At 42.0% G+C, this 24,612-nt stretch overlaps 1 protein-coding gene across 4 annotated transcripts in view; it reads left to right on the plus strand.

Annotated features, from left to right (window-relative positions):
• The window catches only part of RAPGEF5 (Rap guanine nucleotide exchange factor 5), a 224,282-nt gene that overhangs the window by 189,142 nt on the left and 10,528 nt on the right, over window positions 1–24,612 (plus strand). For all 4 annotated transcript variants that reach the window (XM_027075113.2, XM_027075114.2, XM_053218311.1 and 1 more), the window contains 7 exons: window positions 2,426–2,523; window positions 5,711–5,833; window positions 7,796–7,974; window positions 13,178–13,268; window positions 15,644–15,694; window positions 16,491–16,578; window positions 21,857–21,921. In XM_027075113.2, the coding sequence (XP_026930914.2) occupies window positions 2,426–2,523; window positions 5,711–5,833; window positions 7,796–7,974; window positions 13,178–13,268; window positions 15,644–15,694; window positions 16,491–16,578; window positions 21,857–21,921 (695 nt within the window). The remainder of the gene's footprint in view (window positions 1–2,425; window positions 2,524–5,710; window positions 5,834–7,795; window positions 7,975–13,177; window positions 13,269–15,643; window positions 15,695–16,490; window positions 16,579–21,856; window positions 21,922–24,612) is intronic.

Consider the following 24,612-nt stretch of genomic DNA (forward strand, 5'->3'; position numbering starts at 1 on the left):
AGCACAACTGAGACCCATCTCCCTTGGGGGTGACTCACAGTCAACCCAGGGCCACACGTGAATCTGGGAAGTAATGAGTAGCTCTTTGAATACTCAGTATCCATTTGATGGCCATGAAATACCATTTTTACACTCTATTAAATTAGATTCATCAGGGAGGCCAGTGTCGTCGTAATGTGTATAGACTCAGTGCTAATCTTCGCTAGAAATATCAGCTTATCTCTTGAGTTATCCCACAGATGTGGAACTGTGCCATCATTTTCCACCAGTTAGTACTTTTGTCTGTTAAGAACCTTTCTGCCTGTAGCTTAATATTCTCCAAACAATAATGCTTTATGAAAAAGCAGGGGGGAAGAGTTTAATATATGCCTTGCTCTAGTTCCCTGATTTTCAGTGAATAGTGTTTTAAATGCTACTTCAAAATGAAATGACAATGAGATCTACTCTTACTTTCTTTTGTCAAAAGAAGTTTAAAAACGTTGCAATGTTGTAGGTTTTGTGGATTTTTCTAAAAAGACTAGTGCTGTTATCCTCCTAGCTTTCAGGGTCATTTTGTACCTAGAGAAAGGTATATGTATGTAGTAACAGAAATCTGCCTACCTAGTTATTCAGAGCTTAAAATTCTATGACCCTTAATCTTTTATAGTATAGTGACAAACCTGAAAATAAAAAAAAATATTTCTCAGGAAATGGAAAAGTTACTATCAGAAAGCCATGGCATTTGACTCCGTAGCAAGTGCAGAATGGCTCTCATAAATCCAGATATAAGGTGGACATAGGAACACACAGGTTGTAAGAAACTGCAGCTGGAGGAAGAGGGAGACAGAAGAACTTGAGAGGCCAGCCAAGTGGGACCATTTACCATGCTCGTCAGCAGCCTGACATGAAAGTGCTATTGATCTTTATAATGCTGGGCCATAAAGAATATATTGGATTATCATTTGTGTACTCTGTATTAAGCAGAAATGTTCAAAACAAAATTTGGCCTTTGAACTGATTAAGTTATCTAGAAAAACGTATGTGGAATATTGCATTCCCCCACCGTGCTGGTAACGAAAAGGCTGACTTAGAAGCTGATTATGTTAAAGTGCACTGAACTCGAAGATTGGTTTAGTCAATTCCCATCTGTAATTTGTAGTTACGAGGAGGACTTTTTTCTATGAAGAAGGCTTTTGTGTTATAAGAGAGCTCCAGTGATGGTAGAAACATGACTGAAGGACACGAACAGTTTGTAATAAGGGAAATATGAAAAATACTCCACTTTACTAGTAGTCAAGAAATACAAAATAAACTAAGAATCTAGTTTTGGTCTTAGCTGAATAGCAGACTTAACATCAGTAATGATCAGTGTTGATCAGTGTAAGAATTCAAAAGCCATTGGGCAGTTTGTATCAGAAACTTTATTTTTTCTTAAGTTTATTTATTTTGAGGTGGAGAGGGGCAGAGAGAGAGGGAGACAGAATCCCAAGCAGGCCCTGCGCTGTCAGTGCAGAGCCCGATGTGGGGCTCAAACGCAAGAACCATGAGATCATGATCTGAGCTAAAGTTGGACGTTTAACTGACTGAGCCACCCGAGCGCCCCTGTATCAGCAACTTTAAAAAATATTCATTCCCCTTTGATTTAGTAATTTCATTACTGGGAATCTATCTTTGAAAAATCATCTATAAGCAGCCAAAAATTTATGCATAAGGATGTTGACTTCAGGAGTATATGACTGCTATAATAATAGATCCCATTTATCAAGCCCTTGTTATGTGCCACACCCTGTGCCAGTATTTACATATATCTTGCCATCTAATTTATATAACAAAAATATTGAAAACTATTAAATTGGTCAACAATAGAGGAAAGATGAAATGATGGTATAATGGACTGTTATATACCAATTAAACATGACATACCTAAATATTTTTGACAAGTGGTTATAAGTGCTTATAGCAAAATCAGAATATAAAGCCAGATATAGAATAATTATAAATGTATATGTGTGTATGTATCCATACTAATTTTGAACACATATGTATAAATAATTGCAATTATATATGTGTGTGGGTATTGGTTATACACATTTACGTGAAGATCAGAACAAAAATAGACCCAAGTGTTATCAAAATAGCCTCTATATGGTTCTCAGAGTGATGGGATTATGAGTGAATTTTACTTTTCTTCCCTAAACTGGTCTGTATTCTAAAGAATGACTAAAAATTATAAGAAGGAATGATAAGAGGTTTCTACTTTATGGATAGTGAGCAGTGATGTCCATGCTCCCATTGGTGCCATTGCACAGAATATGCAGAACTGAATTAAATCTATATTGTTTGCTTTTAAATATTTTTCTTTGGCAGTTTTCACTTTTTAGATATACTGTGTATGCCTACCACTGTTCTTGTGTGTCTAATCTCTCTCCCTCTTTTTTTAATAAAGAAAAACATGAACTTCAGCCAAATGACTTGGCCATCTCCAAATCCCTTGAAGCATCTGGTCGGATATATGTCTACCGGAAAGACCTGGCTGACACTTTGGTAAGGACTTTGAGCCTTTTACTTGAAACACAAATGGCACACTGAAATCATATTTTTTTGTATGTTTTGTAATACATGGTAGAAAAGTACATTGAACCACCCCCTCCTCTGGCCAACAATACGCTTGTCAAATAACACTGCTTTTGCAAATCCAAGGCAAGTACAACTTCAGGAATCTTAACCCTTCTGAAGTCAAACCCTGCTTCTCTCTGGGCCCCTGAAACAAGGGATATGAAAGAAGTGACCCTCCTCTCCAACAGAATCTTAATTCTATTTCTTCTTTTTGGGTGGGTATGTGGAGATTAGGCTGAGAAATGTACCCTGTGCAGATTTAAGGAGAAAGAGACTCCGTATCCTTGTTTCAGTCCATTTGGTGCACTTTGAGTGTACCCTTCCCTGGAAGAAAAGGTAGATTATCAGCCTTCCCCATGTAAGGTAGGCTCCTAACAATGGTACTTTGGATGTAGATAAGGAGTAAGAGTTTAAAGAAACGTAGAACCCCCTCTGCAAGTTATTTTCATTTCAAACTTAAGCACATTTATGCCTAAGCAGATGATTTGTCATTATGTTCCTAAAACCCTCAGTGTTATGGTTGCTTTCTGCATGGTAGGATCAGGCCTCGGATCCATCACCCATAAAAGACAGGCTCTGCCAGATTGTGGTGGTATCATCTAGACTCTTGGTCTCAGTCTACTTCAAGGAGCCATCACTAAGCTGGTTCTTTCTAGCTGACTCCTGTTGTATGTATAATTGAGGAATGTATATACCATATTGGTTAACCAAAACTGCTTATAATAGAAATATTTTATGTGAAATTACCTACAAGTATCAACCTACCATAATATTAATCATAGTCAGTTTTTGCACATAGTACCAGACAGGTGCTGAGTAATTTACATACAGTATCTCATGTAACATTGCCAGTAATCCTGTGACATTCAGAGAGGCTGAGTAACTTACTCTCACTTCCTACAGCCAAGGAAGGGAAAGTGCTAGGACTCCAGTTATATTTGGCTCTGAAGCTATTACACATACCTTTCCTTTGTAGGTGGTGAGGGAGCAAAGGAAAGGAAAACTTTTGTCTTACTAGGGTCTTTCCACTTCTGAGTGTCCTTCAGCAGGTCGCAGGTCCTGTGTCTGTACATGATGTAATTCTGTCAATGAACTGTGACAAACACAATGCTTCACAGCATCCTTGAGTAGATAATGAGATTGGCTTGATTTTAGTCCTCACTGTAAAGGAGGACCATCTACCCTGCGGCTGCTGTGGAGCTCCTGGTAACGAAGGAGACCTACACTCTGTCTCCCATGCCCTTCTTCCTCGTGCTCCCCATAGACTTGGCTGCAGTTCCCTGCCATGCACACCTAGAGCTGTCTCCCACCATGGGCCAGAGCCAGCTTCAGAAGAGTGGGAGGCAGGCCTGAGCAATGTCTTAATGGAATAAGTAGGTGCTCACTCTGAAGTATGTTCCGAGATGAGCCAGGTGCCATCTTGCCCTCATATGTTTCCCGCCACCACCTCTGTGCACCACCTAAAATTGCCCTGTCGGAACCCCAGCTTTCAGCATTTTATCCCCAAAAGAGTTCAGTTGAAACGGAATATTAATAAGGGTAGGATAACATGTGGAGCCACTAGCATGCACTATATTTACATATTGATTAATCTTCTTGGAGAGCAGGAGTTAGAGCCCTGAATGAGTGGGATAGAGAAATAGAAAGTGTTTCTTGGAGAGGGCTGTGGACAGACTTGGGCAACCAGAGGGCAGTACCAGGGTGAGGGATGCATTTAGGGAGAAAGGAGGAGGAATAAAAAGCCAAATCTCCAAATTAGTATGCCGAGATTTATGTTATTTCCCAGCTCTTGGCTCTCCCTGTGAATGCCTACAGTGTAGCATGGCATCTGGCTGATTCCAGACTAATCAGGCCCTGAGAAAGGTGGGCTTCCCTCTCTCAGCACCTCAGTATTTGCATGCATTTTCTCAGTCCGCCCTCATCAAGTACCACGCTGTGTCCCACTCTGGCCTACAGGCACAATTTGAACCTTGACCTGCTCTGAAGAGAATCACATCTGTGGAAAAGCTCTCTGAAAGTCATTTGTCATTTGTTTTTTTTTCAAATTAGGAAACCTTTTCATAACAGTAAACCTTGTAAAATGCCAATAATTTTGCAGTTTTTAAATAGGAATTAATGTTTATAATCTGAATTCCCTTCGTCCTGTCACGTCCTTAAATTTTGCAAAGTCCCATTCTTTTTTTTCCCAAGTCATTAACAATTTTAACATCATTAGCTATTCAAATTGTGTGTTTTTTTAAGTAAACTCTAACCCCAACATGGGGCTCAAACTCACGACCCTGATGAGATCACATGTCCTACTGACTGAGCCGGCCGAGATGCCCCTGGAGAATTTACATTTTAATTAGAAAATATCAAATATTTTGAAAAGATGCCAAATAACTTTTAATAAATTTGACAGTGTCCAAAGATTTAAAGTTGTGGTGGCATTTAATAATTTCATGCCAGATTTTAAGGAAACAGTATTACCAGACTCATACCTATTTGTGTAGGGAAAGCAACAGATCCTTAAAATAATCATCTACCATGGGGTGTAAATGAAGTAACATTTATTTTTTTATTTCTTGTTTAAATTTGTATCGCTTTCCACAGGCATTTTAATAAAACTTGTAAATGTGTGTCTGGGATGAGGCTTGTTAAACATACTTCCTGTAAAAGCCATGTCTGTCTTTATTGAAGTGCACCATGACATTTCTTTTGTTTGTTTTTATACTAACCTGCTGGCACATTAATTCTTACCAGAAGCCAAAGTGATTTCAGGGCTTTCGCTTTCATTATGCTGTCTGCTGGGGCAGTGTTTTATAATCAGATTTGTAGATGCGCGCGCATGTGCGTGTGTGCGTGTGTGTGTGTGTATGTGTGTATGTGTGTGTGTCAGGGGGGAGGGGCAGGCTAACTCAGTGAAGTATCATTGATCACATTCTACTGTTTCCAAGGCTGTTTCCCAATTTGGTTGCATCTTACCAAAGATGAACAGACTAGGGAAAATATTAAGTGTACCCAGACAAGATGCCTTTCCTAGTCTGGGTTTCTAGTGCCTTTCTGTGGCCAGCCAGTTCAGTGCCAAACATTTGGGAATTGCTGAGGGTCCTTTTGCTTCTGTCTGTTGGTTTAGAACCCATTTGCAGAAAATGAGGAATCACAGCAAAGGTCGATGAGGATTTTGGGAATGAACACTTGGGATCTTGCTCTGGAATTAATGAATTTTGATTGGAGTCTCTTCAATTCAATCCACGAGGTAAGTGAGTAGTGAAAAGATAAAATAAATGGTAGTGCTATTTCAACTGTGAATTCTTCTTCGGAGAATATTTGTGTGTGGCTAAGTTTTAAGAAGATCCATCATCTGGTGATGCAGTTATGCTTAGGATACCATAGCCCAGAGATATTTGGGGACTTTAAATATATTGAAAGACTGACAGAAACTTAGGAAAATCAGAATACATGATCGTGCTTTATTTGTTCCTTATATAACCATACATGTACTGTAGTACAAATATGCTATGTTTTTATATGTATGGATATATATGTATTTGCATGTTTATGAAGCTCTAGGGGGGTTGAAGAGCCATTTTACATTTGATGACTTTAATACTGATCCTTTTATTTTTTTCTGTAAAGTTGACTGTATGTATACAAGAACCATATTTATGTACTTACCTACATACACATACAGCCATTCTTTTACTCAAAAACATTCTATAAATTTAGATTATGCTACAGGACATAAAGTACTTTCTTGAAAACTTTGAGATATATTTCAAATTTTTATGTTCATCAACCCTCCCTTTAAAAGACAGCTTAAACATTTATAAAATAGTAGGGGCAAAATGCTACTGACAATTAAGGAATAAATGTAGCCAGTGGAAAAGGCTCACAGGAATCAGGAGATGAAAAATGAGACAGCCCTCTGCAACCATATGTTGCATTTGCTTTGCCATGTAGTAAAATGTTTCATTACAAAACAGCCTTTCCTTCTGAGGAAACTAGCGCAACTTGAGGACTTGAGCTTCACTTTCATTTTGGAATGTCTTTTAAATGTCTTCATATTTTCTCGTTAAAAACAATTCCAACATTATTGTAATCTAAATTTTATTTTGCGCGCGCGCGAGAGAGAGAACGTGCACCTGTGCACGCGCGTGAGCAGGGGAGGGGCAGAGAGAGAGAGAGGGAGACAGAGAATCAATCTCAAGCAGGCTCCACACGTCAGTGCAGAGCCTGATGCAGGGCTCGAACCCACAAACTGTGAGACCATAACCTGAGCCAAAATCAAGAGTCAGGCGCTTAACTGATTGAGCCACCCAGGTGCCCCTATAATTTAAGTTTGAGCAAGTAGTGAACTCATTCAAGCTAAATGATTTGTGCCTTTGGAAATGTTAATAGAATAGGACATGTCCCTGCTTGTACTGCTTACTCAGTGTGAGAACTGGCGTTACTTCTGCAAAACACACAGTGCAGACGCACCCCTGTTCCTCTCTGCAGGGAAATCTCCCTGTTCCTCTGCACATGGTCAGTCTCTATAAATAGTTGCTGGTTTTACTCAATTTTGTAAATTTTGGACGTTGCCGTAATCTTATCATTCTCTTCCTGTTTATGATTTTACTATATCTATATCTGTGGTTCTCAAAGAGTGGGTACCCAGACCAACATCATCAGCCCCACCTGGGATCTTGTTATAAATGCAGGGTTTTGGCCCTACCACAGACATACTGAATCAGAAAATTTAGAGGATGGGCCCAACCATCTGCTTTAACAGACCTCTAGGTGACTCACACTAAAATTTGAGAACCTTGTCAGAAGACTCTACCTGTGAGAGTTTAATGTGCATCTTAACAAATACTAGTGACAAACATTTCCCTTGTTTTTGCCGATAGAGCAAGTTCAGGAAGTTTGGATTTGATTCAGCCTATGATTTAAACTTTAGAACTTACTAGATTTTCATGTAAAAAGGCATCATCTGCACATTCTAAAAATAACGTTTATGGGCAGATTCCAGGTGAACGTTATTTAATAAGATCTCTCTAAAACTACGTTGTTGATCTCTCTAAAACTCCGTTGTTTCAAATTGAATATGTTGTTATTATTCTCAAGACCTGTGATGCTGTGAGAGCTGCTACCTGAAGTAGCTCTGAAAAATGAACTAACTTTTGTATCAACTTGTGTTTATGCTAAAAATAAATGCTGGTACAAATCTGTCTTTCAGCAAGAGCTGATCTACTTCACGTTCAGCCGACAAGGAAGCGGGGAGCACACCGTGAACCTCAGCCTTCTGCTTCAGAGATGCAATGAAGTCCAGCTGTGGGTGGCCACGGAGATTCTGCTCTGCGGCCAGCTGGGCAAGCGAGTGCAGCTGGTGAAGAAATTCATCAAAATCGCTGCGCAGTGAGTTCTGGCGCTGAAAAGCATAATTCCTCTCATCTCCTTGAGAGAGTACATTTTTTTCCTTGTGATGATAAGAAGGGTTAGGAGGTAAACGTATAATACTGAGTTAAGTGACCAAATGATGGAAAAGGTCTCTTCTTGAATATTTATGTCTTTGCATTTGAAGTATTCCTGCTGTACAGTGTCAAAACACCAGCCTAAAGCAGTCTGCTCTGTGCTGCAGGATGATTAAGCAGGCAGCGCAGCGCCCACATGCTCCATCCTGGGGCAACGGGGAAGGTGATGTGAGCAGGGAGAATCATTGCAAATGAGGTGCATTTGAGGATTCTGCTCTTGACTGCTTGATGCCCACGGTGTGAACTTGGCGAACTCTTTAGCAGGCCCTGCACTGGTCAGTCCCAGCTGACCTCTGAGCCGCACCCCCTGGGTGCAGCCACTGTGAATGGCTGTCTATCCCATACACACCATCCTCCAAACCTGGACATGTGTTGTTGGCTCAGCCAGAATGACCCCTTCCATCCTACAAATGGCTGCCATTCCTAAGACCTAGGTCAAATGTTGCTTCCTTCCTGAAGTCATCCCTGACTTTCAAATGTAGGATCAGCCATTCCCTATCCCACTCTCCCTCACACACATGCTTTTTCGCTTTTAGCTTCTTTATTATATTTTTTAACTTCTGTGTTTAGGTAGAATCCCTTCACTTGGCTGGGTTAGCCTCCAGAGGGCAGGGACCATTGCTAAGCAAACATTGTACCTGAGATGTCTGGTGCAGAACTTGGTAAATAGCAGTGACTCAGTAAAGGTTAGTTGAATGACATTTGAGTAACTTGCTGGGAGCATCTCTTCAAATACCAGGTTCGTATCTTGAGACTGCTCTTGAGGCAGCTTCCAACAGAAGTAGGCAGCATGAATCAGAATCTTGCCCCGTTCCCTCTGCCTCCCATCTTATTTCTCCTTTGTCTCCCAAAATAGTTTTTACATCACACCGTTTTGGAGTATATGTCCATGTAATGCGTTCCGGGAACTATACATTGATCATTCATTACATGTGCAGATCCATGCTGCACTGACCCTGTGCACAATCCCTGGCTTGGAGGAGTCTGCAATGTGCTGGAAAGGATGCTTTGAGAATTAAAATGGCTAATGTGCAGAAGAGAAGGGGGGGGTGCCCTGTTCCAAGATCAAGTTCTGTTGGGGGCCTTAGAGGAAGGGAAGCTCTTAGGCCAACAACGTGGAAAAGGAGGACTGGAAAAACATTCATGAAGAAAGTAGCATTCAAGTCTGTATTTGAAATCTGGGTGAACTGGACGGATAAGATTCCAACAGTTCACACTTTCCATGGAGGTGAACCTCACTGGAAGAGGGTGTTAGAGGGGCTCACTGGAGGCAGACCACATATGGTCAAGGAAAGGAACCTCATCCACTTTGGCCAGAGTGGAGGGGTATTTGTAAGAAAGGTGTGGGAGAGCAGGAGGTTGATCTGCGAAGGAAGATAAAACCAAATTGTGAAGGATGTTGAATTTCAGGTCAAAGAGTTTGGACTGAATTGAGAAGACAGGGATTCATTACCAAGTGTCTGTGCAAGAGACCCATAGGAGCAGAGCTGTCCCCCAGGAAGGTTGATCTGGAAGTAGCACATAGACTGAACTATAGGCAAAGAGACCCCACAGGCATGATATTTTGTTTACCCAGCAAGAGATGATGGAAGTTCCCAACCTGGTATTTGGTGTTACTGAGAATGGGAGGAGAGAGAAATAACAGAGACACCTACATCTTGGATGGTTTTTATGGTGAAAGTTCCTTTTTTTGATTTGGCCAGTGTATTCCAAACAGCCTGTGCAATTCATAAAGGTGAGGCTCTTTTGGATCAAAAGCTTTCTTATAAATGCCAGTTACTTGGAGAAACGGGATGATAATGTCCCAAGGAGTAAAATGACACCACACAGCTTAGTTCCACTATAAGATTATATCTATCCTCAGGGAAATGAAATATATTCACATCTTCTCCTTATGGCCCCATGCTCTTGAATTATTTACTGTACTGGTCTCTCTGTCCCCAGCCCATGGAATAGAATGCCAACAGAAACATAAAGTTAAATTCCTCATAATCACACTAGTAGGAATAACCAAGGGAAAACAGTAATTTCCATGATCATGAAGTGTCTCCCTTGCCTAAGGCATCTATTTGCATATTCATGTTTCCCTTCCTTCTCACCAACCCCATCCCCCACCTCTGTGGTTTGAGTGGAGTTTATTTCCTCACACAGACAAAGGAATGTTTGCTAAACTGGAATGTTTCAGTGTCAGTCTGTTCTTATCATGGAATGAATGAACCTGGGTAACAAAGGATTCCAGACTGGATTGGTATCCAACGTTGGTACTGTATCAATTTGTCTTCTAGAGAAATCATTTTTTCTACTTACAGGTTCAGACATTAGTTATATGTGCTTTTTTTAAAATTATTATTGTAAGGATGACTTAAAAAGAAGACAATTGTTTATGGGAGCTAAAGATAAAAAGATGAGAATTCTATCTAAGATTGCAGATAGATAAATGGTGTTGAATAAAATGAGGAATAATAAACCTTTTTATAATGAATAACGATAAAACCATTTCCCCCAAGAGTCTTGTTTTCAACTCCAGAAAGTGCTGTGTGAAAAGCTGCCTGTCTACAAGGCTTTCCGGTGACGGGCTGAATATAAAAATGAAATACGTACATACTCAAGCCATAAGGAACTTAATGGCTAGTGAGGAATCACAGAACCGTGGAGCCTGGGAATGTGAGAGGACCTGGGAGTAAGCAAGAGCCTCCAGCTGACGTGCTGTGATGTAGGGGCTGGAGAGTTCTTGCTGACCACAGGAGCCTCTCACCTCAAATCATCACTTCAAGAGATGAGCTGACTGAAAAAGAAGGGGTTATGCCTGGCTAACTCAGTTGATAGAGCATACTCTTGATCTCTTGATCTCAGGGTTGTAAGCTTGAGCCCCACGTTGGCTGTAGAGACTACTTAAATCTTTAAAAAGCGAGAGAGAGGAGTGGAGCTGACTCAAGTCTGTCCTGGCTGGTGTGAACTTTCCAGAGGTGTGATGAAACAGAAAGGGTAGACTGAGGGAAGTGGATGACAGAAGGGAAGCAGAGTCAAAGTATTGATGCCTTTAGTCACCAATGATTTACAAAAACTGGTGGATTTCTAAATCATTGACCAGAAGGCATCTTTATTTGTTTATCATGGAATATACCAAATAGCGTTCACCCAGGAGAATGGTGGCAGAAACCGGATGAAGTGACCAATCAGACTGAGTCTTGAGTCCTCTTGCCTCCCCTCTAACTGCAGGCACTGGGCCCATGGAGACCCAGCAGTGGGGGGTCCTGCAGGACTGTGTCCACCCCACATATTCTGGACCCTAGGTATGGAGACAGCAGCACCTTTCCAGGTTCCACAATTAATGGGGATAGAACTTCGAAATGCTCCCCGATTGACCTTCTCTGCCCTGGAGCCCAGGCACAGCTATATTGGGCAGTATCTAGCCCATGGGGCTGGGACTAGGAGCAGGCCACTTAGGGAGGACCTGCCAGGGCACACGCAGCTGTGTACGTGCCCCACATACACAACCCCAAGCATTCTTCTGGTTCTAAACTAGATACTTTTATACCCAGTCTGTGTCACTGGAAAGCAGTACAGTTTCTGGGGACAGTTTTTACCAGAACCTTTAAGTTCAAGGATAGCTTTTGACCAATCATGTAATGACTGGAGGTCTAACTTAATTAAAAGAACGATAGATAGGGGCACCTGGGAGGCTCAGTTGGTTAAGCATCCAACTCTTGATTTCAGTGAGGTCATGAGATCAAGGCCTGCATCAGGCTCAACGCAGAACTTGGAGCCTGCTTGGGATTCTCTCTCCCCTCTCTCTCCACCCTTCTCCTGCCTGTGCACATGCTCTCTCTCTCTCAAAACAACAACAACAACAACAACAACAGCAGCAACAACAACAAGAAACCTATAAATACAGTTGAAAAGTTTTATACACAGGGATACTCATTGTTGCATTCTGTATTGAATTGAGAATAACTTAAATGTCAATAATAAGGCAATAAGTAAACACATCATGAAATATATTTTTGATGAAGTTATAGAACCACTGATGATTGGGAAGAATTCATAATATATACTGTATCAGAGTATAATTGAAGAAGCAGGATACAGAGTTATATATACACTGTTCCCAAGTTCCATCTAAGATATTGGTGAAGATGTGATGGGAGAGACAGCATCTGGTACAAGCTAAGTTATTATACACCAGGTAGTTTTTATGCACTGGCTTACTGTTGAGCATTTTCATATTTCTTCATATTTATCAAATTAGAGTGATTTCTTAATTTTAAAAACTAGTCTCAGAGAAGTGTTTTTTTAATGCACCCCAGAAAAAGGAGTGTCCTCAACTCGCAGGCTGTCCTGGCTGAACTGGGAGACCAAGCCCCCTCTGGGGGTTTTGAGAGTTAGTGGAATTTTAACCAATTAGGTTGAAGGGCATGACTGACGTTATGCAGAACAGATAAGCTTACAGAGTGAATGGAGCTCAATGTGATTTTATTTTGCGTTTTTTCCTCCTTTTTTTTCTCTAAATGAGAAATGTGGGACAGTATCCCCCATGATACATGCCATGTTTTATATAGATATGTAATACAGTAGCTATTTTGTTGATAGCAAGGAAAATGCATCTGAATGTCATGGGAGGGGAAGCTTGGACCACTGAGGTGGGAGGGGCTTGTCTGTCAAAACATAAAGACAGCATCCTGATTAAAGAGATGGGCAAGAGAGCTGTTACAATGAGAGTTTGCTATATATAAAGAAACACGAATTCATGAGTTTTCAGTTGAAATTTTAAATGCGTCATCCAAAATAGATATTTTAAAAGGAGGAATCTTTTGAGGCGTCTCGGGGGTGTCAGGAGCACAGATCTTTCCCTAGAGGTAAGGATAAGCCCAAGCATTTGGAATCTGTCCCCTGTGTTAGGAACAGTGTAGGGGATACCACTCCCCATCCATAGGGGCGGTCAATGTGTGTTGGCCATGGGGCAGAGTTCAGCCCTGCCCTGGACATTGAACTCTGTGGCCTAGGACAGTCTTTTGGGCTTTATCTTTTGTGGCCTTCTGGCAAAAGCACGTTGCTCCAAGTACCTTGTACTTTCTTTTATTCCGTAGCTGCAAAGCCCAGAGAAACCTGAATTCTTTCTTTGCTATTGTGATGGGTCTCAACACTGCTTCTGTGAGTCGGCTGTCGCAGACCTGGGAGGTGAGCCTTGGGGGCCCACATGAAAGGGGGAAGTGGGATAGGGACAAATAAAACTGAAGGGGAAACATGCCAACAAAAGGCCTTTATTTAAAATACATTGACTTAGGGGCGCCTGGGTGGCGCAGTCGGTTGAGCGTCCGACTTCAGCCAGGTCACGATCTCCCGGTCCGTGAGTTCGAGCCCCGCGTCAGGCTCTGGGCTGATGGCTCAGAGCCTGGAGCCTGTTTCCGATTCTGTGTCTCCCTCTCTCTCTGCCCCTCCCCTGTTCATGCTCTGTCTCTCTCTGTCCCAAAAAAAATAAATAAACGTTGAAAAAATAAAAAATAAAAAATAAAATACATTGACTTAAATGGTTTAAATGAGGTTAAGTACCACTCAAAAAAAATGTTAAAAATGAATGTGTCAAGTAGAACTATTTTGATCACATGGTCTTCAGGATGGTTCTATTATATATATAATAGAACATAAATTGTACACACATGCATATTTGTTTTCTGCCCTGCTGCCATGATAGTGTGGTTACAGTCCCATGCTAGTCCTTTCGAAGTGATGACATATGTCCAGAGCAGATTTGTTGAGATACTAATGAATTTAAGCTTCTGGTCCTTTCTCTTGCATTGCCCCTGGCATTGTGTTCAGTGGAGGATGTGTATCTTTGTAAAATTTGCAGACATAAAGTGATTTTGTATTCTTTTTTCCAAAGAGGGGCCCGCAAAGTAGTATGTTTCAGGCTTCACAAGTCAGGGCTCTGCCTCTGTCAGTGTTGCATGATAATGGCCATTCCGGTTCTAAGGTGGAGAGGCCCACTCAAGTTAGTCCAAGTCCTGAACCGCAGACTATAATGGGCCTATGAGAAAAGAACTGAAACCGAGATGCCCCTAAATGTGTCTAGGCACAGATACAGGGCTCTCAGCCTCTCCCCGGGCCCCATCACCTTCTTTTTGGACTTTTGTTTCTTTCTCTGCCTCTCTGTTCCCTACTGACTGGCTACTGCACTGCATGCACCTTTTCTCTCCCTCATCTTTTTCTCTTTAACCATTCAGGCTTCTTTCTCCCTTATGACCCTGAGCTCCATGTGACTCCTGTGGTCTCAGTTTCTCTCCAGCCCTCTCTGATTCAGCTCCTGTCATTACTCCATTCTGATGGTCCCCTGATTCAAACTCCTACAACCTAGGCCAGCTAGCTTTTTCTTACGTTAGATCTCAACTCAGAGCTCTGAATAACGGGGATTCACTGTCTTTGCTTCAGGGGCCATACTTCATTGGAATGCATGGTGGTGACCTGAGGGTCAGGGTCACCACCCCTTAAAGGAGTGCAAAAGAAAAGAAACGAAAGGCCTGCCTTCCCTGGTTAAGCAAACACGACCTGCACACACATTGTGAGATGAAAGGAGATGGCCAACAAAGGCCACAGTCAATCAGAGCAGGAGGGAAAAGGCCAGCAAGGGTCAGAAGAAAGTGGAATTTGAATTAAACCTGGAAAGAAGCTTTGATTTGCAGAAATTGAGAGGAGAAATAATTAAGTTCCAACAGCATGCATTTCATGCACATGTTGACTGCCTACCATGTACAGGACACTCATCAGTGCCGTGGCTGGTAGATAATGGGCCGGGCAAACGAGAAGAAGGTCTTGGACCGGCTCCACTTGGACCACAGAAGGGCAAGTGGGGACTCACAGCAAACCACACAGCTAGAAAGGGGCAGAGTCGGAATTCAAATTCAGACTGACTACTAAGTCAGTATGGAAGGTATCCAGTATTTCCCTTAATCGTGTCAGAGCTAGGCTGGAAAATCCCAGGTGCTTCTTGCTTGGGCCCAAATTTTTATTTGGGAGGATGGCATATGTTTCTACCCTCTATGATGTTGATGTGGTTGCTCTTCACTATTCAGTAGTTCCTTCCCACTGACGTGCAGGCTTTGTCACTTAGAGTTTTTATGGCCTTTCACCGTTTAGCCCTCTGCTGTGAAACACAGTTCTATCATTTAGACAAAAAATGTCAGCCAATATTATTTCCCACTCAGCAAGACTCCATAAGAAGACCAGAGCATTCGCTGAAGGTGGGATATGGAGCTGAAATTCAAGTTTGTATTAAAAAATCACCCGTGTGTGGAATGTGTGACCAGCTAGATTCCTGAGTCATGTAGCTGTGCATTATTTTAAACTGTCTTGAGCAACATTCCCAAGGAATGTCACATTAAAGAATGATGAAGATTGCCTAGTGAGAAGCAAGTGGCGTAGAATCAAATGATAGAGGTATTTATGCTCAGAAATGGGACACATGCCAGCACAGCTTAGGAAAAGTTCCCCCTAGTGCCTCTGAAAATAACTGACTTCTTTGACCTTTTCCTTTTTGTATTTTGTTTGTTTGATTTTAGAAAATCCCTGGGAAGTTTAAGAAACTTTTCTCTGAACTCGAAAGTTTAACAGTAAGTAGCGAGCCAAAGGGGACTTACTCTTCAAATTAATGGATCGTAACAAATTTCCTTCTAGATTGTAATGGCCAGCACGTTGTCCAGTAGCTTAGCCTACATCACTTGTGTATGAAAATGTAGCTTTGCTTCTTAAGGAATGAAGGAATGGACAGTTAATGCCTCTTCCTCTCCATGGAAAAAGGTAGTGAGAATGGTCCTTTTGACCTCATTTGGACAATGAAGATTTTTAAGTACCTAGTCCATTTCAAAGCTTACAGAATCAACTGGTATAAATGGAGTGTGTGGTCAGTGGCTTATGCATTACTGTTTTCTCCTTTTTCTCCTTTCTACCATTTCTTAGATTTAGGGTTTTTTTTTTAATGTTTCTTTTCAGAACACAATAAAACAATGTGCTCTTACTTTCTGTGCATTGTCTGTGCATTATAAGGGAGGTGTTTCTTTGCAGTGTACCTAACAAAAGACTTTGGGGTTACCTCATGATAGAAATTATGCAGAGGAAACTGTACTTAAGAAACCTATTTGAGGAAAATAATAGGGCAATCAAAAGGTGCCTCTCTTTTGCAGTCATTTCCCATTATTGTAAACCAATAAGTTGACTTTCGTTCATTGCCTACATTTCTTGCCCTAATTTAGCAAGTTTATTCTCCTAGGAAACCTTTATCTACTTTGTTCTGAGGAAGAACCTCTCAATATCTAAATCATGTTCAAATTGTATAGCAAAAGTGGATTTAGAATTGTTTCTGTAGCACATTGATTTTTCTTTCTCTTTGTCATCTGCTTGGTTTGGCAGGATCCTTCCCTGAATCACAAAGCCTACAGAGATGCTTTCAAAAAGATGAAACCACCCAAAATCCCATTCATGCCCCTGTTGCTTAAAGGTAGCAATTTTGTTTTATGTTGTGCAATTCCATCTTCAGAAATGTGTCATTCTAACTATGAGGGGCTGAAAAAAAAAGGGGGGGACTCTAGGTGTATTTTGTGAGACTAATTTTGACATTACACCTGTGTTTGCTTGTGATTGTTTTTCAAATGCTCAATTATTTCTGAGGTACCAGAAATACTTAATTGTACTCGAGAGATAAGGCATTTTCACCTGACTTCCAAAATTTGGGACTGGAAACATGTGTTTTTATTTTGCTCTGCTTCTAAGCATGGTCTTAGTTTCTTAGAGTTTACCATCCACTTGATTCAACCAAGAATAAGGCTGGGATAAAGAAACCAAACAGTGATCATGCTCTCTACATTTGCAGCTTAAATTTCAGGGAGCTCCCTGACTGGCTGCTGCTGTGTGAGAAATACCTGTGGTCAATACAGGCAATATAGTGGATGAAAATTATTGGTGGAGGACGTACTTTCTTTTTCCAGTAATGGAATCCATTTGGGAAAATATGTTACAGCTGCAAGCTAGTCCCCTGACTTCTCCTATAGAGCACCAAATAATTCATCCTGAAACATGTTAGTTACATTTGTTAATGAGATCTCAGTGGTCTCTTTCAAACCAAGAGGTTTAATTAAAAGGAAGTTCTTTTTATACTGGCCTATTCTGCTAACATTCAGTATATATTCTACCTAGGTGCTTTCCAGGGAAAAGGGATTTGGTCTTTTTTTTTTTTTTTTTTGGCCATATTTTGATTCTTCCCAAGGGATTTTATAGGCATACTCTTTTATATAGCCTGTGCCCTTCAGAGGCATGTAACTTCTGCTAGGTCTGGCCCCAGTAGCTGGACTCGTAAATGTGATTCTGGAAATGAGTTACCTAGTAACTGTGTTGTTGGATGGCCTGGCCAGGCTCCCTGCCTCCTCTCCCCCCATTGCTACCCCCACTGACAATAAAGCTGATCTTCCTTCCTCAGCTTCTCTCCAGAACAACCCGAGCTTGGAGAATTTCTGAGTCGCTGTGATACCCTGCAGCTCCTCATCTAGCCTGCATCTAGTATCAAGCAAGAATCTTTGTGAAATAATACTGTGTTAGCACAACTGAGAGGCATATAGATGCTGCATTCAAGCTGAAAAGATTCTGCTAAATGTAAATGGGTGAAATAAGGGGGGATTGTAATGCCAAAATAGCAATTTAAACGTTTATTCAGGCTTATGATTTTTATTTGCAAAATAAAACACCTTCACCTGGACAGTGTGGGTGGCAGGTAGGACATAACACTTAGAATCATTTAGACACAAATAGGAAGTAGGAAATGAAGACAGATCTGGGAAAGGAATTGATTTTAAGCAGAAAACAATTTGAAACAAAATTTGTAAGGTAATGAGAAGTTAGTGGACAATGTCCCTTTAGCTTATTTAAATATGAGCAGTGTTTTTTTGCTGTATATTCTTGATTTCCCCCCAAAAAATATTTAATGCAGCCAAGTGTCTCACACTTATATCTTAGCTTAGATGCAATTTTCTGCTCTACTGAGTTTATCTACACCTCTTTGTTGGCAGCAAAACGAATTTCCCTTTTTTTTCTACTGAAAATACATTCATTCACTCTAGTAAATTAAACATTTTTTTCTTTTTTTTATTAGAGGCTTTCTTGAGTTTAAGCAGTTTTCCCTTTTAAATATTTTGTGATTATAAAAATAAACATCATTAACACTTTATTTAAAATTATCATTTTTTTCTGGGATGCCTCGGTGGCTCAGTCAGTTAAACGTCTGATGCCGGCTAAGGTCATGATCTCACAGTTCGTGGGTTCGAGCCCCGCATCAGGTTCTGTGCTGATAGAGCCTGGAGCCTGTTTTGGATTCTGTGTCTCCCTCTCTCGCTGCTCCTCCCCCACTCATACTTTGTCTCTCTCTCTCTCTCTCTCTCTGAAAAATAAAAATTAAAAAAATTTTTTAATAAAATTATCATTTTGTCTGAAATAATTTTCAAAGGAATATAATGTAAAATTTAAAATATGTATATATCATGCCTGGAACAAAACATTTTGGAAAAAATAACATTGGGATGCCTGGGTGGCTCAGTTGGTTAAGCTTCTGACTTCGGCTCAGGTCATGGTCTCGCGGTTTGTGAGTTAGAGCCCCACATCGGGCTCTGTGCTAACAGCTTCAGATTCTTTGTCTCCTCCTCTCTCTGCCCCTCCCATGCTCATGCTCTGTCTGTTTTTTTAATTGCAAAAAATTTTTTAAGTTGTAATAAACTACTTTAGAACAACCACCTTATTAATGAAAACTCGTTCTGCCCCTTGTGCCTCCCACTTTGGGTTGCTATTAGTTAGAGAAAAAGGACCAAATTGAACCCCTTGGATGTTAAGAAGGATTAGGCCTCCCATGTTTCTTTCTTTCTTTCTTTTTTTCGTTGAGACAGTTCCCAGTAAGCATGGCGATTATCAGGTAATCTGAGGATCCTTCCAGGCCTCAGCTTTCCTGTTTCCCAGTTGAATTCTTGCCTTTTGATTTAGTTGCCCCCATACTGTGGTGTGGAATCTGTTCAGAAAGCAGATGAATAGGAAACCCTAAATAAATGTAGGAGAAAGGGTCCAGCTAAGCTAAAGTCCAAAGCAGCCAAATAGTCTGTTTCATTCAGTGTTTTGAAGATGGTAGTCCTTTCCAGTAGAGTCAATAATCAACAGGTGTTTGAAGATTAACTGAAGTCCTCCAGTGGGTTATGTATGTATTTTAGAGAAGAGACGATTATTGCAGCTTTGCAAGTGTATTTAAATAAAAGGAAAACTGGTGTTTCTTCCTCCTCTTTTAATTGCCATCAACAAGTGGAGTCATTTTGTCTGGCACTTCTGTTATATGAAGTGTTTGGAGAGTGTTCAGGTGTCTCCAGATGAAAGGTACTCATTTCACACACTCAGCCTGGTGGGTACCCAGAATTGCTTCACAGCCCATGACTTAAGTTCTGAGATCCCAGGTTTCTTTCTCTCTCTCTGTCCCCTTCTCTCCCAACTTTCTTCCCTTCCCTTCCCTTCCCTTCCCTTCCCTTCCCTTCCCTTCCCTTCCCTCCCCTCCCCTCCCCTCCCCTCCCCTCCCCTCCCCTCCCCCGACTTAAGTTCTGAGGTCCCAGGTTTCTTTCTCTCTGTCCCCTTCCCTCCCAACTTTCTTTCTTCCCTCCCCCCCTTCCTTCCCTTCCCTTCTGACTGCATCACCTGCCATTCAACTGCATCAAAACCTTCAGCCACTTGAACCCCCTCTCCTGAGTGGCAGCCCCTCCAGCCTCTCTGCCCTTTCCACCGGGCCCCAAGCACCTTCCCTGCCTTATTCTCATGCTCATCAGCCTGACCTCCAAGCCCTAAGGGTTGGGGTTGAGACCACCCAAGAAGTGAAGAGACCTTAGGTTGGAGGAAAGAGAGGGAGCCACCAAAGGAAAGATTTGAAAAGTTGCAGACACACCCCACATGCCATAAATCTAGCCAGGTGACTGTAACGGGCTGTAAGAAATGTCCAAGTCCTTTCAATGTGAGCTCCCAGAGAGGCACAGTGGGGAAGAGGAAGCAGGCTCCCTGGGTTTGAGCCCTGGCTGGGAGGAGTAGAGCTGTGATCCTGGGCCAGCTGTGCATGTTCTTTGGCTCACAGTTTCTTCACATTCTGTCCTGCTAAGGCTTTACCTTACAGTCTTCTGTTAATGCCCTTTCTGATGCTGTTAATAGAGATAAGTGCCATTATTGTCATCACCCCTCATCATCATCCTCGGGAACATAGGGAGAAGAGGACAATAATGTAACATTGGGGAAATGGCCCAAGTGACTCAGAGAGGGCATTTGTAACCCGAGGTCTCAGGGAGTTAGGGGAGACTGGGCTTTTAGGTGGTGTGTAATGTAGGTAGAGTGCACACGCGCTTATTTGCTACACACAAAAAAAGGAAAAGCTCATGTGCCGACTACTCTTAAGTATCGCGTCACAGAATGAAAGCTTATGGTTCTTTTTTGAAAGCAAAGTCATGAAAGACAAAATAACCAGAGTCTTTCAGACAACTGTGTAATTGCAAATTATTTTCCTATTAGAACATCAGTTTTAGTAAAGGGGGAAAAAGCTTAGGAAAACTTTGCAGTCGGTGCTAGAAGCTGTATATAAGGGGTTCCTTGAGGAAAGGTTTGGATCAGGGGATCATGTAGGTCTGTGGCTGGTGTCGTCCCCTGGTGGGCAGTCAGAGCTCAGCAGCCAAGTGTCTTGCAGGCAGGTTTCCAGCACCTACCTCGTAATTGCCCCATAGGGACCAGCAGGATGAAAGTCTTGATTAAATGCAAATGCTTTCCCTTTCTATTTATAGGAATCTTAAGCTGTTCTTTTGCCTCTTTTATGTCAGGTTATTTCAACAAGATAATTTTCATTTGGTTTATCCTCCATGTTTGTGATCCGACATGATTATTTGCAGGCTCTTTGATTCTTATCTGTGAAGATTCCCTAGTGCTCTGTCTTTGACCCTCTGATCTGAGTTTCTGAGTCATCCACTCACTGAGCTTCAGCTGCTGTCTTTATTGTAACTAATTCCCAAATCCCTTTCTCTGGAGGAGGCATTCAGGTTTTTTGCAACCAAAAGGAGGCTTTTCTTTGAGTGTCTTCTGTCACTTCCCGTGCAGGTGAGGCTCAAACCAAATGTAACTTTCCCTTCCTCTGAAAATGTACCTTCATCCTAATTTCCGTATGTTCTTTTCATCAGTGATGCTTTCCACCCATTGAGTAGGGCCAGAAACTGCCATTTTCTAACCCATCCCTTTCCTCATTTCTGATACACAATCAGGCACTGGCTTTGAGACCGAAAAATCTACATTTTAACATCTAAATCTAAATCTTCTAATGTAGATAAAGCAGGCCACATACACTTTGCCAGGGATTGTTAAAAAGTAAACACATAAATACGAAAATTCCTTTGTTTCTGGGTATTTATTTCTTTGCTGCTCAGTGTTCTGGTCAAAAAAACATAATGGACTGGTTAAGTTATAGAATAGTGTTAGCTTCTATCAAGCACGTTGAAGTGCAAAATATATAACTGCATTAATGTTATAATATTCTCTCCTCCCCCTCACTTATAAATTATGCCTTTTCGCATCGAATACCATACAGATTCAGGTTCAAGTTGCCTTGTCAAATGCATGGAGTAATGCATGATGTTTAAGAAAAATTAATAAGTTGCATTGCCTCTGGACCTCCTTAGCCCTGACTCATGATCCATTCCTAATGGCACATATGTCTTTTTGTTTTTAATTTTCAGATGTAACATTTATTCATGAAGGAAATAAAACATTTTTGGATAATCTTGTCAATTTTGAAAAACTGGTACGTACATTTCATTATTTCTCCCTTTTCCCACTGTCAGGAAAGTGCATGCTTTTCCTTCTTGTTCTAAGAGACAAATGGTTTAAGTATTTTTCTCCTCTGAATACACGGTGGTTTCCAGGAGCCTATTTGCTGCACGTTCAGCATTGTCGATAAAATGTATTCCAGTGAAAAATAAGTGTGCTAGCAAGGTTTTGAGGACCAACTATGAAAGTCTGCTTTTTATTTTTGAAAATGGGACTTCATTCAATTAATATCAGTGGTTGTGTGTGTGTTACTAAACCGGAAATAAAACCTGTAAGGTTCTGTCACTAAGAGTTCACACTCAGGAGGTTAAGCTTTACTGCTTGAAAGGCATCGCTCTGCGTCTCAGTGTATACTGCTTCCAGGACCCAGGAAAAAGCTCTGCTTCTGGGGAGATGCGTTCATCTTCAGTGCTCCCCACTGGATGCGAAGGTGGAATTCGCAGGCTGTGCCTGAGAGGAAGCACCACCCCTCTGTCCACCTGTGAAGCACAGTGGACTGTGGAGACAGCAGCTCAGACAGAGTGCACTCCCTGCTCTCAAGTGAAAGGTTCCCAATCAGTCCTCCCTTACGAGTTACTGAAATTCCCCTTCCTTAAGTATTTCTAAGACCTTCCCAGGTACTTCCTCCTGTAGTGAGCTCCTCCTAGCCTTTCGGACTGGCCTAGGGCAGAGGGGGAGCTGCTGGGGAGAACTGAGCAAGTGTAAACGAGGAGTGCTCCAGAGAGGCCCCGTGGACTGCAAGAATGGATCTGTCCCCAAATGAACTTGAGTGTCATAGATTAGACTGTCCTTCACGGTTAAAGATGATACCAGTGACCCCTGTCCGTAGATCCTGACCTTTGAGTGACCTTCTCAGTAATGGTAATGGATTTGTATGAACTCTTTCAGGAACTGACCCCCGGTTCCCTGTGAGACTGGGTCAGGCATGTGAGAGAAGGTTGAGTGAGGCGGGGGTTGCAGACCATGACCAAAGAACGGTACAAACTGATGAGTCCGAGCGGGGTGTGGCATCCGACCTTTGCCTCATAAGTGCCCGGCTGTAATCGTCAGGTTAACTCACCACACATGGGGTGAGGTGACAGAGGACTCCGCTGTGCCACTTGAAAATCCAGGCACCTAGAATCTGGGAGAGAGACGTCTTGGGATATCCTGCCGTAGCTCTATTTTAATCAGTTGAGAATGACTGATTTGACTTCAAATCCTGGCCAGCACATCTGGTTAAGTTGTTTTTAAAGTGGATGTGCCTATACTCTTTAAATCCCCCTGTGCTAAGTGCTTTGGAACCAGAGCTCAGTTATTTAAAACAGTTTTAAGTTTATTTATTTATTTTGAGAGAGACAGAGACAGCACAAGCAGGGGAGGGGCAGAGAGAGTGGGAGAGAGAGAATCCTAAACAGGCTCTGTGCTGCCAGCACAGAGCCTGACACGGGGCTGGAGCTCACAAAACTGTGAGATCATGACCTGACCTGAGCCAAAACCAAGAGTCAGACACTCAACTGACTGAGCCAAGCAGGCTTTCCAGAGCTCAGTTATTTTAGATGCTACAGTCAAACCAGCACAGCCAGAAGTAGATATTCAGAGTGAGGTTTTTTTGTACGTACTCTTTAGAGACTTATTCTGTATCGCTGTGTCATGTTCTATTTTTTTAAAGATAATTGTAATTTTTTTTAATGTTTATTTATTTTTGAGACAGAGACCAAGTGTGAGCTGGGACGGGGCAGAGAGAGGGAGACACAGAATCTGAAGCAGGCTCCAGGCTCTGAGCTGTCAGCACAGAACCTGATGTGGGATTCCAACTCACAAACCACGAATCATGACCTGAGCCAAAATCAGACGCTCAACTGACTGAGCCACCCAGGCAGGTGCCCCTCACTGTGTCATGTTCTGAAGATCCCAGGGTACCTGCTTGCAACCAAAGACTATAGGCACTAACATTCTAGACTTTATGTAGGTTAATCTCCAGTGTTGGATATTAATGAAATGATTTCAGGCAGATGAAGCCTTTGGTCAATATCTACTTCAAATCCCAGCCAGCACATCTGGTTAAGAGTGCCTAACAAGCTTTGGAGAGCATGTGTGGAGATGCGGGAGGAGGGGTGTCACTCTGAGTAGAATTCAGCACAAAGGTCTAGTGAGTTACCCTCTGACTAACTTAGACGGAACACGGGAGAACAGTTGTGCTCGTTATAAAGCTGACTGTTGTCTGTTGTTAAGAGCAGGCCAGCAGTTGACCTTCTCCCCCAGGTGAGCCAGTGGTTTGGTCAAGTTCCTTGTGTTACTGCCCCTCTGATAGTGCTACTGAAGTCAGAGAAAGACTCGATAAAGGCACAAATAGGAAAAAGCCATGGAAAGATCCCCACATCCCTGTCTCTCATTCTGACCAGCATTTCTGGGCTTCTGCTACTTTCTCCAACAATCCCCTGGATGCCTTTGGATAACAGCTAATGTTGTCTAGGGTCTTGCTTTCAGATGTGTCAGGACTTCAGACTGAGGCACCTGGGTGGCTCAGTCAGTTAAGCATCTGACTCTTGATTGGGACTCAGGTCGTGATCCCAGGGTCATGAGATGGAACCCTGAATTGGGCTTCACACTGGGTGGTGTGGAGCCTGCTTAAGATTCTCTCTCTCTCCTCTTCCCCCTTCCCGCCCTTCCCTGCTGGTGCACA

This window comes from Acinonyx jubatus, chromosome A2 (assembly GCF_027475565.1).
Source record: "Acinonyx jubatus isolate Ajub_Pintada_27869175 chromosome A2, VMU_Ajub_asm_v1.0, whole genome shotgun sequence".
Classification (NCBI taxonomy): domain Eukaryota; kingdom Metazoa; phylum Chordata; class Mammalia; order Carnivora; family Felidae; genus Acinonyx; species Acinonyx jubatus.